Raw genomic sequence first — 15,915 nt, 5'->3', positions numbered from 1 at the left:
AGGCCCTGTCCGAGCATTCAGATGCACCCCAATTTACTCAGCCAACTGGGTACTGGCCACATCAACTGGATTCGTAAACATGTACCTTTAACATACCATTTACCTATTTATTTATCTAAGAGAGAGACAGAGAGAGGGAGAATGTGAGTGCGCGAGCAGGGGAGGGGGCAGAAGGGGAGAGAGAGAATCTTAAGCAGGCTTCACGATCAGCATGGAGCCCAACACAGGGTCTGATCCCACCACCCTGGGATCATGACCTGAGCCAAGATCAAGAACTGGAGGCTGAACTGACTAAGCCACCAGGCACCCCAACACATACCTTTTAAATGGCATGAAGGAATTCTGTCACTTATTTATTTTATATCAATTGTTTTTGGAATTGAGAGAAGATTTTTGTGTGATCCCTATTCTAAATTAAAAACAACAACAGCAACAATAATACGTTCACTTTGTCATGCAGTTTTTTACGATACGGTGCTTGCTTGAATAAAAGTTCGGTTAAACTTTGCGAGGCAGTTGAACCCGCTCATGCATACCCACAGCTGAAAATCTTTTGGTGCAAACGGCTGCCCCCAAAATAAACGCATGGCTCGGGAGCAAGAGGAAAAACAGAAGCTGTAAATCAGCATGAATTCCCTGTCTTTCAACTTCAGAAAATTCTGAAGTTTCCGACTGTGGTAACTCCATAGCGAGGCTATGACACTGGCTGGAGCTATGCCCACTCCTGGCTCTCTCGTCTGACAGTGGGAATCAGAAACTCGAGCCACCAGCTGCTAGGGGCAGATGTCTCCAATCCTGAAGAGCTGCAGATAGCCAGACAGGTTGAGAACGGCACTCTCTTACCTCGTGGCTCTCCAGCTGTGGACCCCAGACCAGCAGCACCATCACCTGGGATCTTTCAGGAATGCAGAGTCCTGGGCTGCTCCCCAGGCCTCCTGAGTCAGAAATTCTAGGGGCGGGGCAGCAATGTGTGCTGTAACTGGGTTATCTGGATGCACACTAGAGTCTGGCCTCCCTGGACAGGAGTCAGGTGAGTGGCTTTCCAGCTGTGTCCAAGGGAGAGCCCTCAAGGTCTATAGAGACCCCTCTGTTTGGATTCCTGGCTAAAGGAACTTCCAGGATGTAACCAGAGTGCCCCGTTTTACTCTGTTTAATAAGTGTGGTTTTATTTAAAAAACAAGTTCTGCTGCTTTAAAAACGGTCTTGAAAATACTAAACAGATGGGCCATGGACAGTGTAGTCATTTGCAGAATGTTCTCGAAGGTCTGGGCCCAGGGATGCCGACGTCAAAAAGGGAAGCTCGACCGGTTTACAGCAGGTTCGGAGGCTCTTCCCTGGGGAAGAAGCAAGGTTTGATGTCCTCCGATGGCTTTAACAGAGAAGGGGGGCGTGCGAATGCCTTTCATTGTATTTGAGAACTGCCTCAGAGATGGGGGTGCCTTTTTTTCCAATTCAGAAAGAAGACGTCTTGTAAGGGAAAGATGTGGCACCAAAGAACCAATAGGTAATCGAGAGAGAGGCAGAAAGGTGGCTTAAAGCAAACCCTCCAGTTCCATGCCAAAAAAAATATTTTTCTAAATTTAAATTTAAATTTAATTTTGAAACTTAAAGTACCAACCTACTCCTAGGGGAGCAAACCTCTAGAGTGCACCGTCTCCGCCTTCTCTGCCCTGTTTTCTTCCCCTCTGCCTCCCCTGTCCCTACCCTACGCGGGACACGACCCACGAGGGGATCCGAGGGTGGTGCTGTGGTTTGAATATGTGTGTCCTCCCTCAGTTCACATGTTGGAATCCTAACTCCCAATGTGCTGGAAATAGGAGATGGCGCCTTGGGGATATGAGTATGTCCTGAGAGCCCCCACAAACGGGATTAGTGCCCTTATAAGAGACCCCACAGGGGGTGCCTGAGTGGCTCAGTGGGTTGAGCATCCGGCTCTTGATTTCAGCTCAAGCCATAATCTCCCAGGTCATAAGCTCAGGCCCCAAGACTGGCTCCTCACTGGCGGTGCGGAGCCTGCTTGAGATTCTCCCTCTCCCTCTCTCTCTCTCTGTCTCCCTGCCCCCCACTCCGCTCCTCTTGTGCTCTCTCTCTCTCTCTCAAATTAATTAATTAATTTGAAGTCTGCAGCAAGGAAGGGGATCCTCACCTGACCACCCTGACAGACGTCCAGATTCCAGAACTATGAACAATACATTTCTGCTGTTAGCAGCCCCAGCAGGTAAGACAGGTGGGGTGGGGCGGCAGGGCCATTTCTGAGGTTAAAAAGCAACCAGTGCCCACCTAGAATGCCCTTCGTGGTTATTCTCTGGGATCGGCAAGGTCAGGTACAGCTGATTCCTGTTACTCACAGTAGTTACATTCTATCAAGTTGTTCCAGGAGCTGAACTGTGAACCACCCTTCCCAGCAGGTAAGCTGGGTTAGGTTCCTCTAAGCCCCTGGTCACAACATTTTTGTCAACCCATCACTACGTAACCTTGTTTTCTGTGCATTTCTGTGTGAAAACATCTTATTTAATAGATATCATGGATTCATTAACATTGAATTTATAGCCAACAGCATTATAACTCACACCTCAATGAAGCTCATCTAACATGAATGAAGCTTATCTAACATGAATATTTTCTACGGAAGGCATACCACAGCCTTCTTGCACTTAAATATGCTTCACAGCACTTCAGCACTACCTTGGGGGCCATTAAAAAAATTTTTTTTAATCTTTTTTATTTTTGAGAGAGAGACAGACATAGCGTGAGCAGGGGAGGGGCAGAGAGAGCGGGAGACAGGGAATCTGAAGCAGGCTCCAGGCTCTGAGCCATCAGCACAGAGCCCGATGTGGGCTCAAACTCATAGACCGTGAGATCATGACCTGAGCCGAAGTCAGACGCTTCACCGACTGAGCCACCCAGGCGCCCCCCTTGGGGGCCATTTTAAGCAGCAAGATCATGAACGAAAAAGCACAAAATTACAAAAGCTATGGCCCTAAATATACCATGCAGACACCTGTTTCTAGTAAGAGAGCTACAGTAAGAAGACAGGGCGTCTTCCTCCACCCCCGCTGGGAACAAGGGCCCCAGGCAGCTCAGATTTTTGCTGCTCTGCACATGTTCACAAATGACCACAAGCCATGAGCGTTGATCTTGGGGTTACAAATAAATCTTAGGAAGGGGCAAATTCACAAATATGGAATCAGTGAATAATGAGTATTCTGTGGAAGCAGCTGGTGACCAAAGCCAGACCAACCCTTGCTCCTATCAGCACTGCCTCTTTTCTACTGATTTCCAGTAAAACCAAGAAAATGAGACCCCAGACAAATGTTCAATAACGCTGGCCAGGCACCAAAGTTGCTCATTGAACTCTACCTGCACCGTTCTACTGGGAAATAAAGCCAGAAAGCTGGCCAAGTTCTCAGCACAGATAAAATCTGTACTTGACCACTGGTTCCTTCCTGCATCCTGTGATCACTCTTGGTCACGGTCAGAGGTGACACAGCCCTCCAGTGCGTCATCTTCCTTGGACTTGAAAGGGGCCAGTGATGTAGGCGGAACCCCGTGCACTGTGGGAGGCGGAAACTGGCTCTCCCCGCAGCCGAACACAGGCTGGCAGGCCAGCAGGACCTGCTTGGAAACCCAGTTCCACCACTCTCCAGCTATGTGTCCTTGAACACGTTAACGGACCCGAGCCTCAGTCTGCTCATACGTAAAATGGCTAAGGGGTTCCTAAGAGAACCCCTCACCTCCTAGGGGTATTTGGAGGATTTACAGAGACACTCAATGTGACATATTCAAGTGCGGTGCCTGGGGCACAGAAGGGGCCTTCAGAGCAAGCTTTAAGAGCAGTTATCACTGCCTACTGTGTGGTCTGGGACAAATCATTTAAAATACAGTCTCAGGGGGGCGTCTGGGTGGCTCAGTCTTAAGCATCTGACTTCGGCTCAGGTCATGATCTCGCGGTCTGTGAGTTCGAGCCCCACATTGGGCTCTGTGCTGACAGCTCAGAGCCTGGGGCCTGCTTCCGATTCTGTCTCTGTCTCTCTCTGCCCCTCCTCTGCTTGCACTCTGCCTCTCTCCTCTGTCTAAATAAACATTAAAAAATATTAAAAAACAAATAAAAATGAAAAAAAATAAAATACGGTCTCAGGGCCGGGAGGGAACTTCAGAAACACGGACAAGACCCAAAGACACGTGAGCTCTTCTGGGAGCCACAGAACCACACAGCCAAGTCGCCCTGCATCCAGCGCTCAGAGAGCTTCCGCTTGCCCCTCTGGGTCCCTCCTATAAAATGGCCGGGGGGTGGGGGAGGGTTGGATGGATGGGTGTGCCCCACCAGCTTCCCAGCTCGGGGTCCATGGGAGCGCCTGTTCAGCACGCTCTCCCTGCTGCCTTGCGGGGTCACACACTGGGGCTGCTTTACTGATATAAACATAAATTAAAACCTCTGTGTATATAACACCTTAAACTTATGCAACGTCATATGTGAATTAAATCTCAAAAATGGAAGCGTGTGTGTGTGTGTGTGTGTGTATTAAATAAACCTATATGTATATATATGGGGGGGTGGGGAGGAGCATGTGTATAGAGAGAGATAGGGGTGCGTGCGTGTGTGTGTGTGTGTGTGTGTGTGTGTGTGTGTGTGTGTGTACTGGCATCCGAGCCAAGTCCTGAGGCTGATGCTGGGCAAGCCTGTTGGAAATCAAGTGCCAGTGGGGAAATCAAGTGTCCAGTGCACCTGGACATCTGCGATTGCTGTGGGGTGGCCGAGGCACATAGTGCAGGTGAGGGAAGAACCCCCGCCCCACCCCCACCCCCACCCCGGCAAAACCCGTCTGCCAAGCAAAGGCACAAGGACCCGGTCCCTTTCCCCATGGTGCTGCTGGCTCCCCTCTGCTCTGACCACAGCTCTCTGCTAACCCAGCTCGTGTCCTGGGAGGTCAGAGGCAGTCAACTGAGTCATTCCTTGGAGAGGTATGAATAGCACGTCCTCTCTCCCAGAGGACTTCTATTTTCAATAGGGGCCCCTGAAGATCACAAGGGAACAGATCTCTAACTCGCTCATTGGGGCGGGGTCTTCTTGGTGTCCCCTTAGGTCCCTAAGGCCCCAAGAAGAGTCCCCAGCCCTGTGCAGCAGAGGCATGCAAACCTATGTAGGGGTGGCGTTCAAGGGAGGGGAAGGGAGTGGAGGGAGGCAGCCTCAGAGACTGGGCCCCGGGGTCCCACCACCAGACGCAGGCCCAGCCCCCACGGTACCTCTGGGCTGTCAGGTCCCCGGAGACCTGGCTGATGGCTTCACCCTGGTGGGGAGAGGCGGCTAACAGTGGGTTTTCAAGGTCCTCGAGGGCAGCTGGCTGGATGACATCATCCGCTACAGGTGACCTAGGGAGAGGAGAGGAAAAAAGCCCAGGCTCAGAAATGTTCCTTGAAGTTTTCAATGTGTTTGAACAGCACAGTTTATCTGGACCCCCAGCAGGCCCTTTCCAGAAGGATCTGCTGCTACTCCAAGTGTGGCCCACAGGTGGCGCTGGCCCAGGAGGAGAAAACACAGAAACTGAGTCTTTAGAAGCCTGCAGGGCGACTTGATAGAGTAATTTTGTCTGTGGATCTAATAATAAAAGTCAGGACGCTGCTAAACATCCTACAATGCCCAGGACAGCCCCACCACAAAGAATGATCTGGCCCAGAGTGTCAATAGTGCTCAGGAACGAGAAATCCTGGCCGGGTATCGTTTCCATTTCCTAGTAATTCATTTAATCGGTTTTGTTTGCTTGTTTTTTCTTTTTAAGTTTTGAACTATATGCCTTAGAAACTTTTAAAAACCGCACTGGCCCTTCATCCACTGAGAAGGTGGATACCAGACAGCCTCCAAGAGCAGCGGGCTTTGAAAGTGCAGAGGGACACAGGTCACCGTCACAGTCTGGCCAACACAACAGCTCACTCTGCTGGGAACCCCCTTCCATAATTGGGTACATCTTCCTAGTTCATCACGGAGGTCTGATGAACTTGGCTCTGGGCAGTGAGGAGCAGGGCCCTCACTTTTGTTCCGTGAGCAGGCACGGATTGCAGCCTGACTCTTGCGTCGTAAACGAGGAAGAGGCGGGCCCCGTCCTCATGGAGTTTACAGTCTTAGGCAAGAGTCAGACATTTCTTGAAATGCTTGTTTAGTACCAATCGCAGTCACCACCAAGAAGGAAAGATACAGAAGGCTGTGTGAGATAAAGCCAGGAGGTCCCAGCCGGGAGACAGGGAACATTTCCTTGTTTAGGGGGTAGGGTGAGGCCACCCGGTCAGCTCGGCGATAATGAATGTTCACTAACGTGTACTGTGTGCCAGGAACTGCCAGTCTAAGTCCTCCTAGATATCACCACATATGATCTTCACGACAACCCTGTGAGGTGGGTACCATCATTAACCTCATGGTAATGGGGTTTTTACAGATAGGGGAACTAAGGCGCAGAGAGGCTGAATAACTTGTCCCTGGTTGCACAGCTGGTAAGGGGCAGAAGCAGGATATAAACCCAAGCCTGACTCGAGGGGCAAGGTTTTTAACCACCACTCTAGGCCGTGTCCCAAAGGTTGAAGAGTCAGAGAAAGACAGAGGGTCTGCCGCCACATATCTGAAAGCGCCGAACCAGGAAGGAGTCGGGCATTCTAGAGCAATGAACACACAAGGTCAGTGTGGCGGGAGTGTGGATGACAGAGACTGGGAAGGTCAGTGTGGTGGGAGTGTGGATGGCGGAGACTGGGAAGGGGAGGGGTGGACGGGAGCCAGGTCCCAAGGCCAGGTCAAGGGACTGGAACTAGATCCTAAGCCAAGGAATCAGCCCCAAACTTCTATCCAAGGCTCTGCCACAAAGTGCTGTCTTTGGCACTGAAATGAATGAGAGGCAGGGGGGCCCAGGGTGAATTTCCTGAAACTATGTTTTAAATGTGATGAGACCAGCACATGCCCATGACCACACCTTACTATTTATTCCCATGGACCTTGTGACATTCCCTTCTTCCTCCACGGTTCCCACCCACCGTTCCAAATCCCCCAGAACTCGATCTCGGAGCCCTGTGACCAGGCCCAAGGAGTCAGAGAGAAACGGGTACAAGGGGAAAAGGAAGGAGCCAGCTTGGAGGCGGGACGATGGCGGGGATTCTGGATCACAATTCAGAGAATCCTAAAATACAGGCATTAGCGACTTTCCAAAGTCATAAAGAAAAAATAAAAATAATAAAAATTAAAAAAACCTGAATGGAAAAACATCACCCAGGAGCTTTGGCAATACACACGGAAAGCCAGAAAAGACTTTGTTCCCTTCCACACAGCCACTGTACTTCCAAGAATTTATTTTACGATGATACGATGATTAAGGGTTTGAACAAAGATGCTGATCACATCTGTGACCATAATAGCAAACCCGCCCCCCAAAACAAAACAAAAAAATGGGAAACAACCAAAACGTCCCACAGTAGGAGAGAGTTAATCATATTAAGGCAAAGCTGGAGAACAGACTTATTGGCAGCTGTTTAAAAAAATAAGGTAGATCTCCACATCCCTAGAGGTAATTACGTCCATCACTAACTAAAGAAATGTTTTTAAAACTGTCAGTAGCATGGGGGCGCCTGGGAGGCTCAGTTGGTTGAGCATCTGAGTCTTGACTTTGGCTCAGGTCATGATCTCATGCTTCGTGGGACTGAGCCCTGCATCGGGCTCAGTCCTGACAGCGCAGAGCCAGCTTAAGATTCTCTCTCTCCCTCTCTCTTTCTGCCTCTTAAAATAAATAAGTAAATAAATAAATATGTCAGTAGCACGATCCAGATCTCATGTGCACGTGTATATCAGTGTTTATATATCCATGTGTATACATGTAGATATGTACACGTATGTACAAACACACACGCAGGAAACGTGCAGCAGAGTGAACAAGCACCAAGCAAGATGTGCCAAGGTGTTAATAGTAATTCTCTTTCAGTAGTACAATTATGAGTGGGGTTTTTTTTTATGGTTTTAAGTCATCTCTATGCCCAATGTGAGGCTTGAACTCACAACCCTGAGATCAAGAATCCCCTGCTCCATGGACTGTGCCAGCCAGGTGCCCCATGAGTATTTTTTCCCGTTGAACTTGTCTCTGTTTTCTAGTTCTGTGCTGACTATGCACGGCTTTTACAAGCAAAATAAATAAGAAAACATATTTAAGGACAGTTTCAAGTGCCAGGGAGCAACTTTGGCTTGTACGTAACTCAGCGAAAGTTTGAAGCGATGGGACAATCAGAGTCAAGTCCCCACTTTTGTGTTGACATTTTCCACGGGCTTGCCGGCCTCGTCCCAAGGCACAAACGCAGCCACGCCTCGCTCGTCAGGCACCACTGGGGAAAATGAAGGTTCCAGTGGAGGATCTGGTGAGGAAGAGATATCTGTCTGCATATTCTGTGGGATGGCATTGTTACTTTAACTCTTTGGGAGGAATTATGTTTCAAAGCCTATCGGACACTTCTCCGATTTTTCTGAACAGAGAATCTCGAACATAATGAAATGTTTTCTCGATGACACACAATCAACATCTTGAGTCACTATGATGTCAGTGAGGAAGTATGCCGGGGCACTAAAAGCACAATTGTACATGAAGTCAAGAGGGCTGGATTCTAGACCGGCCCCACCTTGGGATCTCAGCCAGGTGACTGCTCCATCTGTAAAAGCAAAGGCCCTGGGCTGCACAGTCACCAAGGACTCTCCCAACTCAGCCTCGCCCCTCACTCGCAGGCCGTCAGCCAGCACCTCTGCTAACCCACCTGACTCTCCTCTACTTTACGCCTTCAGTTCTCTGCTTCTCATGTGCAGACTAAGACACATAGCTCGGGGTGTTAGAATAGTGTGTAGATCAAGAGTTAATAGGCACTGATACAGGTTTATAAACCTCCTGTACAACACAATTATAATAATTTTAAAATAAAAGTGTATGTGTGTATACACATACATACATTAGCTTGAACCACAAGAAATTACTAAAAAAAAAAAAAAAAAAAATTTGTCAAATTCACATTGTACCAGCAGCTCCGAGGCCTTTGTGTCTTCCTAGTGACCCACTTATGTTCCGGATGGCTGAGAATGGGGGAGAGCTGGCTTCTGGGGAAGTGGAGGGATTCTCACGAAGCAGCTTTTCTTGGGCCAACTGCAAGAGGCTATAAATGGCTTCTAAGTTCTCCCCGTGGTGGTGCTCGGACTAGAGTGACCGAAACATTTTTCGGAGGGAAAAAAAAAAATCTGTCAGAGATTTTAACCACCAGCTGCTGTCCCCAGCTGCCAGGACCAGCCCACTATAAATTTAGTCAGGCCAGCAAAGGGTTGATTTCCCGCTGGAATGTCAGGGAGGGGCCCTGGCCTCAACAAGTGCTCCTCCGGAGGGCCATGAGTCACCCGCCCTTTAGACACTGAGGCAGAGAGGACTCTGCTTCAGAAAGGAAGACGGTCACATTCTGGTCTAAAAGGCCTGCACCTCAGCTCTACGCACACGCGAGGGACCTGTGCCCTGAGAAGGGCCCCGGGCTGAATCCAATGGGGATCACTAGATAATAACAATAATTAATACTAATAGCGGGAGTGGAAGGAAACTTTGGGAGATGATGGACACGTTTACGTCTTGATGGTGATGAAGCTCTCACAGGCGTGTTCTCATCCCCAAACTCAGCGAGTCGCGGACATTCAAAATGCACAGCTTTTTATGTGTCAATCATGCCTCAGCAGAGCAGTGTCAAAAGGAAATGGGGATCGCACACTCCGGAGTTGACAGGCCGATCAAGAGCACGGGGAGTTCAAAGTCTAAAATAAAGAGAACCGGGAAGGGTGGTAACAGAACAAACTGTGGTTGAAAACCAGGGTTCTCTCAGGTGGGGCGATCTGGAATGGGGCAAGCAAAGTGCTTAGCAGACAGACGAGTGCAAAAGGGTTTCTGGATTAAAAAGAGAATCTTCTCCCTCTTCTCTCTCTCTCTCTCTCTCGGATGGTTTGGAAGGAAAGCCACTAAGCTTCCTTTCCCTTCCCTCGGACAGGTCAAGGAAGGTCACAGGAGAAGGGACAGGGAGAGCAGCAGAAAAAGAACCACATCAAGGGTAATGGGAGCCAGGTTCTCACAGAGCATTTGCGTATACAAAAGGTGATTAGGCTCTAAAGCACTCTCGAGCAGTGTTGCAATCAGAGGCATGAGATAAACACAGAACTGGGTGTAGCAGTGTGTGTGTGTGTGTGTGTGTGTGGGTGGGTGTGTGTGTGTGTGTGTGTGTGTGTGTGTGTGTGCACTCACATACACATACCTCTACTTCCCAGCTCCCTCTGCCCAGAGAGGTCAAAAGGACGTTAAGAATCACCTCCAAGGGGCTGCCGCTGGCCAAATCTGGGAGTATTCGGTCATAAAAAAATACCAATACTAATGGGTTCTAACCCATCCAGTAAAGTAATAATCCACAAGTTCACACAGATACAAAGACACAAACAGATGCACAAAAGGGGAGAAGGAAAAGTTCCTCTCTCCAATACAAGGGCAACTTGTCAAAAGCGTAGGAGAAATGATGGAAGCGAAGTCACCATTGCAGAACCATCTGGGGGGTGGTCAATTCGGGCAGCCATCAAAGGTCGCTAAGGCAGGCGGGTGGTTTAAATAAATAAAGGATATCGTGTGCTCTTGGATCCACTTACTGGTGGAGAAACCTGGTGGGCACCAACTTGGCCAGGCATCAACCAGGATCACCATCCCTGGCGGAGGGACGGCCATCACACTGTGCTCTGGGACATGACCCCCCCCTGGGAAGAGCACAGCATCACTTCCGTGGGATGACTGACCAGAACGGCCAGCCAGAGTCTGGTCATGAGAAAACTATGGATAGACACAGGTTGGATTTTTCCAGAATGAAAGACCCGTACTCTTCAAGGTCATGAAAGACAAGGGGAGACTGAGGAATTCTCCCAGACTGAAGAGAGTCCGCAAGCTTACGTCGAGTAGGACACATGCTTTTGGACTGAATTCGGGATCAGATGGAAAAGGGGCCGAGCTGGTGAGTCTGAATGGGTCCTGACGCCTGGGTGATACGGTCACACAGCACATCTATTTCCCAGTTGGATGGCTGCATTGGCGTGATGCTGGAGCGTCCTTGCTCCGGGGAAGGCAAACACTGGAGTGTCTATTTTGGTTTGTATTTTGGAGGGTGGCAGAGTCGTGTCTGCACCTGGCTCTCGAATGATCCAGAAAAAGAGACAGGCTAATACAGGGGAGTGACCAAGCACATGTGGTGAAGCGTCAACAACGGAGGCATCCGGGCAACGGGAATATGGGAGTTTTCTACTTTTCTTGTGGCTTTTCCGTAAGTTGAAAATTATTTCAGTAACGACAACTACTTGGGCAAAGGCACGCGGGCAAACGGCCACACCCCAGTGTCCCGGGACTCAGTTTGGGTCCTAGAGGACACACCGTGGCAAGTGATGGGGCCGCCCAGAAGGGGAGCCGTGGACGCTCATCTGGGCAGCCGGGACCCAGGCCAGCTTGGAGAAGGCCTCAAAAGTCGGGCCAAGAATCTGCTGGCTGGGGGGCGATGGGGAGCATCCGAGATTTACGAGCAGGGGAGCAGAATATTCGGCCCAACCGACTGAGCCACCCAGGTGCCCCGCAGCAGAATATTCGGGAGGTGGCGCTATGTACCAGCGTGGGGAATATGTCGAAGGGAGAAGAAATGCAAGCAAGGCCGCAGAGCAGTTCAGGTGCCGGGTCAACGTTGGATGGAACCCTGGCACCTGCAGAGGAGCTGGGGCCCGCCGTGCCACAGGCTTCGTGACGTCTGCCCAGCACCAGGCATGTGCGGGTGCCACAGGGAGAAATCAAAAGTGATTTGGATTCTGAATATCTAATTGGCTGGAAACCACGTTAGTAACTTCACACCTTGTACTTAATACCTTAGACCTACTGTACTATTATCTACTTAAGACTTACCTTTCAGTGAAGTCAGCTGTTCAGTTTAAAAGAATATTCTGGGGCACCTGGGTGGCTCAGTCAGTTAAGCGTCTGACTCTTGATTTCCGCTCAGGTCGTGATCTCGCGGTTCCCGAGATCAAGCCCCACGTCAGGCTTTGAACCGACAGCTCGGAATCTGCTTCGGAGTCTCTCTCCCTGCCCCTCCCCAGCTCTCTCTCTCAATCTCTCCAAATAAATAAATAAGCATTGAAAGAAAGCCTTGAAAGAAAACAAATGTGGTTTTGATGTGCTACCTTTCCTTTTTTCTAATACAGAGAGAGTAACAGATAGGTCATAACAGGACCAGGCAGCACCCAAGCTCAGGGCAAGGCCCCCTCGACGCCGTGCGCTGCGCTCCGGAAAACGTCGACGCAGCTCTCACCAACACAGCTGAAACAGAGCCCCCTGCGGCTCACATCTGCTCACTCCTGTTTCAGAAAGAGAAGCAAAGCCGGTCGTCAATCAGCAAAATGGAATCTTCTGGAATCTCACATCTTCACGAGCTGTTGGCCCGTTGCGCGCCGGGCATGACCCAGCTGGCGAAGGCCAGGCGCCACAGCCACGGCACATAACATATGGAGCACACAAGCGCATCCTTTGCGGATCTCCCCGTTGGCATTTGGAGACGAAACCTTCGTCCTCTGGCCTGAGGGGCAGGATACACCTGTGCTCTGCTTCGGCTTTAGCCTGAGAAATTGTGCTCACAGGTATCCGGCTCTGTGGTCCTGGCACCTGCTCAGGACAAGCAATGCTTTGCTTTCTTTTTTCAGCCCCTATGGAGAACGACTTGTCCTTTTTCTGATCTGGGAAACGATGAGGTGAGAAGGATATGACCTGGCAATCCTGAAGGCCAGGTACAGGAGTGGGGCTGAATAGATAATAGGATTCCTAAAACCAGAGTCCCACCGTGCCCGGGAGCAGAGGAGGAAGCCGACCCTGACAGATGAGGGGCCTGCCCAAGGTCTCAACGGCACTGTTCCTACTGCCGACGACAGTATTTTAGCGTGTACTAAATGTTGTAACAAATTTAAGTAATTACAATCAAAGGCTTGATAATGACAATAGTCATAAGAGAGCATTGTTAAGTGCTTTTATCTGCCACGGAGGGAAGAACTATGCACACGCTCGCTCATCCAGCCCTTAGAAGGGGTGAAGAGTGGTCAGAATTTGAGCCCAAGTCCCAAAGCACAGGATCCGGGCAACCCCACAGCGTGGGGGGCCTGGCTCGAACTAGGAACAGGCAGAATTTCGCACACGACTCCAAGCAAAGCAACTTGCCTGTGAGATCCTAGAGCCCACGTCAGGGAGAAGAGAGATTTTCTACTCCCCGATACGAAAGTCCAGCAATCTAAAGATTTAGCCTTCGGTTAAAAAAAAAAAAAATACTAAACATCTTCAAAAACAACTTGAGAAAATACACAGCTACTTATATTTGTACGGCACCTGAGACTTTCCCCAAAGGCTGTGTTTTGTGATTCTCCATCACCCCTATGCAGCTGGCAGAAAACTTCTTTTCTACAAAAGGAGACTGAGGCTCAAGGAACGAAGTAACTTGGCAAAGGGACACAGTGGCGAGAACGCAGGCCTTCTGCTGCTGAGCCTGTCCCCATGACAGGAGCCCACGCTGTGTCCCAGGTCCTTCCTCCAGCGGGCGTGTCACAGTTCAGCTGCACGTGGAGGCCCCTGGGGTGGCAGGGCCAACGGGGTGGGGCTGGGGGGGGGGAGGGGCCACTAGAGACAGAGCCACAGGGAGGCAAGCCAGCGGCATCGAAGAGGTAAATGAGCTCCAATGACGTGGGTCATACTACGCAACACTTTATAGACACACGAAATTGAACATTTGTCCGTTTCAGTTATGAGCTGTGCTTTTCATATTTGGGGGCCAAATTTTTAAGGGGTCGAACATTTGTGGCACGCTCCCTGAAAGGAAGGCTCTGGGCCTCTGCTGATGAGTAAGGCCCCTCCCCCACTTCCCCCGGGGCAGGTGGCAGGAGGCCAGAGTGGGGCCAGAAGGCAGGAGCTGGACCCACTCCAGCAACAAAGAGCTGTGTGACCTTGCGGAAAGACTCCTCAGAGCCTCAGTTTCCCCATCTGCCAAAGCAGGCAGTGGCTGGCCCCTGTCTGAACAGGGAGTGGCGAGGGTGGAGCCCAGTCACAGAACTTTTCTCTGGCAAAGGACCCGGCACCTGGGATGCGCTCTGCATCATGAATACAAACACAACAGGGGGCACGGCCTTCCCCACAGAACACCCCGGAAGGAAGCGCTTTGTTGCAGTCCCAGTCCGCACGCCCCCCCCCTCCCCTGCCCAGGTGTGTGCCCCCAGGTGTGGGCACACCGCACAAACCCCTGGCTCCGTGTGAACGCCAGCACACGTCATGGGACGGGAAGGAATCCAGGTGGCAGCAAAGGGAATCAATGTTCATGAACATCCACTGTGTGCCAGGCACTATACAGGCCATTTGTCACTTGAAGCAACGCGACAGCCCATTTCACCAAGAGCAAATGGAGCCTCTGGGCAGGGAAGTCACTCTACCCAAAGCCACCCTGAGCTGAGCACCATCCTGGTTGCTCTGACCCCAGGCCTCGCGGGCAGACGGGTCGCGCGGCCCCAAGCAGCATCTCTCTCCAGGATGAGCCGTGAACAGTGACAGAAAAGCTGCTGGGCGGGGTCTGCCTCCCCCAGGAAAACAGGTGAGCAGCCGGCACAGGTGAGCTGGGGAACCCTTTCCCTCCCCGGGCTGTGGGCACCCCCTCCAGAAGAGGAGGTTTGGACAGTTCGTCGTCTCGGCTCCCTTCCAGCCCAGTGATTTTCTGACCTGCAAACCCTGAGGCTCCAGAGGTTCAGTCCCTGGCCTGGCTTGGGAGAAGGCCTGGACAGTGCCCCGTTGGCCAGGGGCCAGGTTCCTGGTTAGGACTTAAGGACGGGAGGGAGGGAGTGACCTGGTGACTCAAGGCTCCAGCTCCCAGGAGGCCTGGTGGTAGGGAGGAGGCGCGGAAGGAGACGTTTTTCTCGTCTACAACTTAATCATGCCTTAAAATCGGGCTGCCATTCCCACACCCCTTGGGGTTAATGGGCGCAAGAACGGGGGTTGATGACAAGCCAAAGGGGAGGAAGTCATTCCAGGAGGACGAGGCAAGGAGGCGGTGCCCACTGTTCTTTTCAAGAGACAATGAACTTATCCCACCCAGGTGCCGGGAAAAGCCACACACTCAGGGGAATGATGATGCAGTTGTCCCCTGAATCAAAGGGACAAGGCCGAGACAAGACACCTGCCAAACGGGCCAGCACTTCTGGGGTCAAGGTCCCGGCCCAGGGTGCCTACTTCTCCCGAAAGCCAGTGCATGGAGCCAAACTCATTTCCACCAGAACACTGGCACAGAAATCAAACTGAGTCATCCACAGGGCGGGTAGGTGGGTAGCGGGTCTAAGTACCAGACGGCCCAGGCTCTGGAGAGGGCAGATCTGAGCCTGAGTCCAGCTCTGCCATTTACTAGCCATGTTGGCCCTGGGCAAGTCTGTTAACCTCTTGGAGCCTCAGTCTCTGACCCTGTGAAATGGGGACAAATTGTATAACTTGAAAAGACTGTTGAAAGAGATAAGAGCACGAAGCATGTGTAAAGCATGGTGTCAATCACATCACAGGGGCTCAATAGATATTTGCTGACGATATGTTTGCATGGAAAGTAGCAACAACAGAGAGATGTTATCAGCTGCTGCCACCAGAGTGCCCTCGCTGCCACTTAATTCAGACCAGGGCCGGCTTCCTCTCTAATTTCTTCGAGCGTAAGGGCTGGCATCTCAGCTCGCACGCCGGAGTTTGAACGAATGCCTTGAGTGTTTTTACACAGACAAGACCAAAGTTTACCTGTTGGTGTTTGTAAACCTTGCCGAAGCCTCAGTTTCTTCTGACGGTCACAGATTGCTTTCCCCCTGGTTCC

General features: G+C 50.9%; 1 protein-coding gene across 1 annotated transcript in view; it reads right to left on the bottom strand.

Moving 5' to 3' along the window:
- TACC2 (transforming acidic coiled-coil containing protein 2) overlaps positions 1-15,915 on the bottom strand; it is a 214,718-nt gene that overhangs the window by 104,798 nt on the left and 94,005 nt on the right. The window contains 1 exon segment of the mRNA XM_045439735.1: positions 5,245-5,370. Coding sequence (XP_045295691.1) covers positions 5,245-5,370 — 126 coding nt within the window.

Source organism: Leopardus geoffroyi, chromosome D2, assembly GCF_018350155.1.
Source record: "Leopardus geoffroyi isolate Oge1 chromosome D2, O.geoffroyi_Oge1_pat1.0, whole genome shotgun sequence".
NCBI classification, from domain to species: Eukaryota; Metazoa; Chordata; class Mammalia; order Carnivora; family Felidae; genus Leopardus; species Leopardus geoffroyi.
Note: the sequence above shows the minus strand (reverse complement) of the source record. Positions and strands in the feature narration are given on the sequence as shown.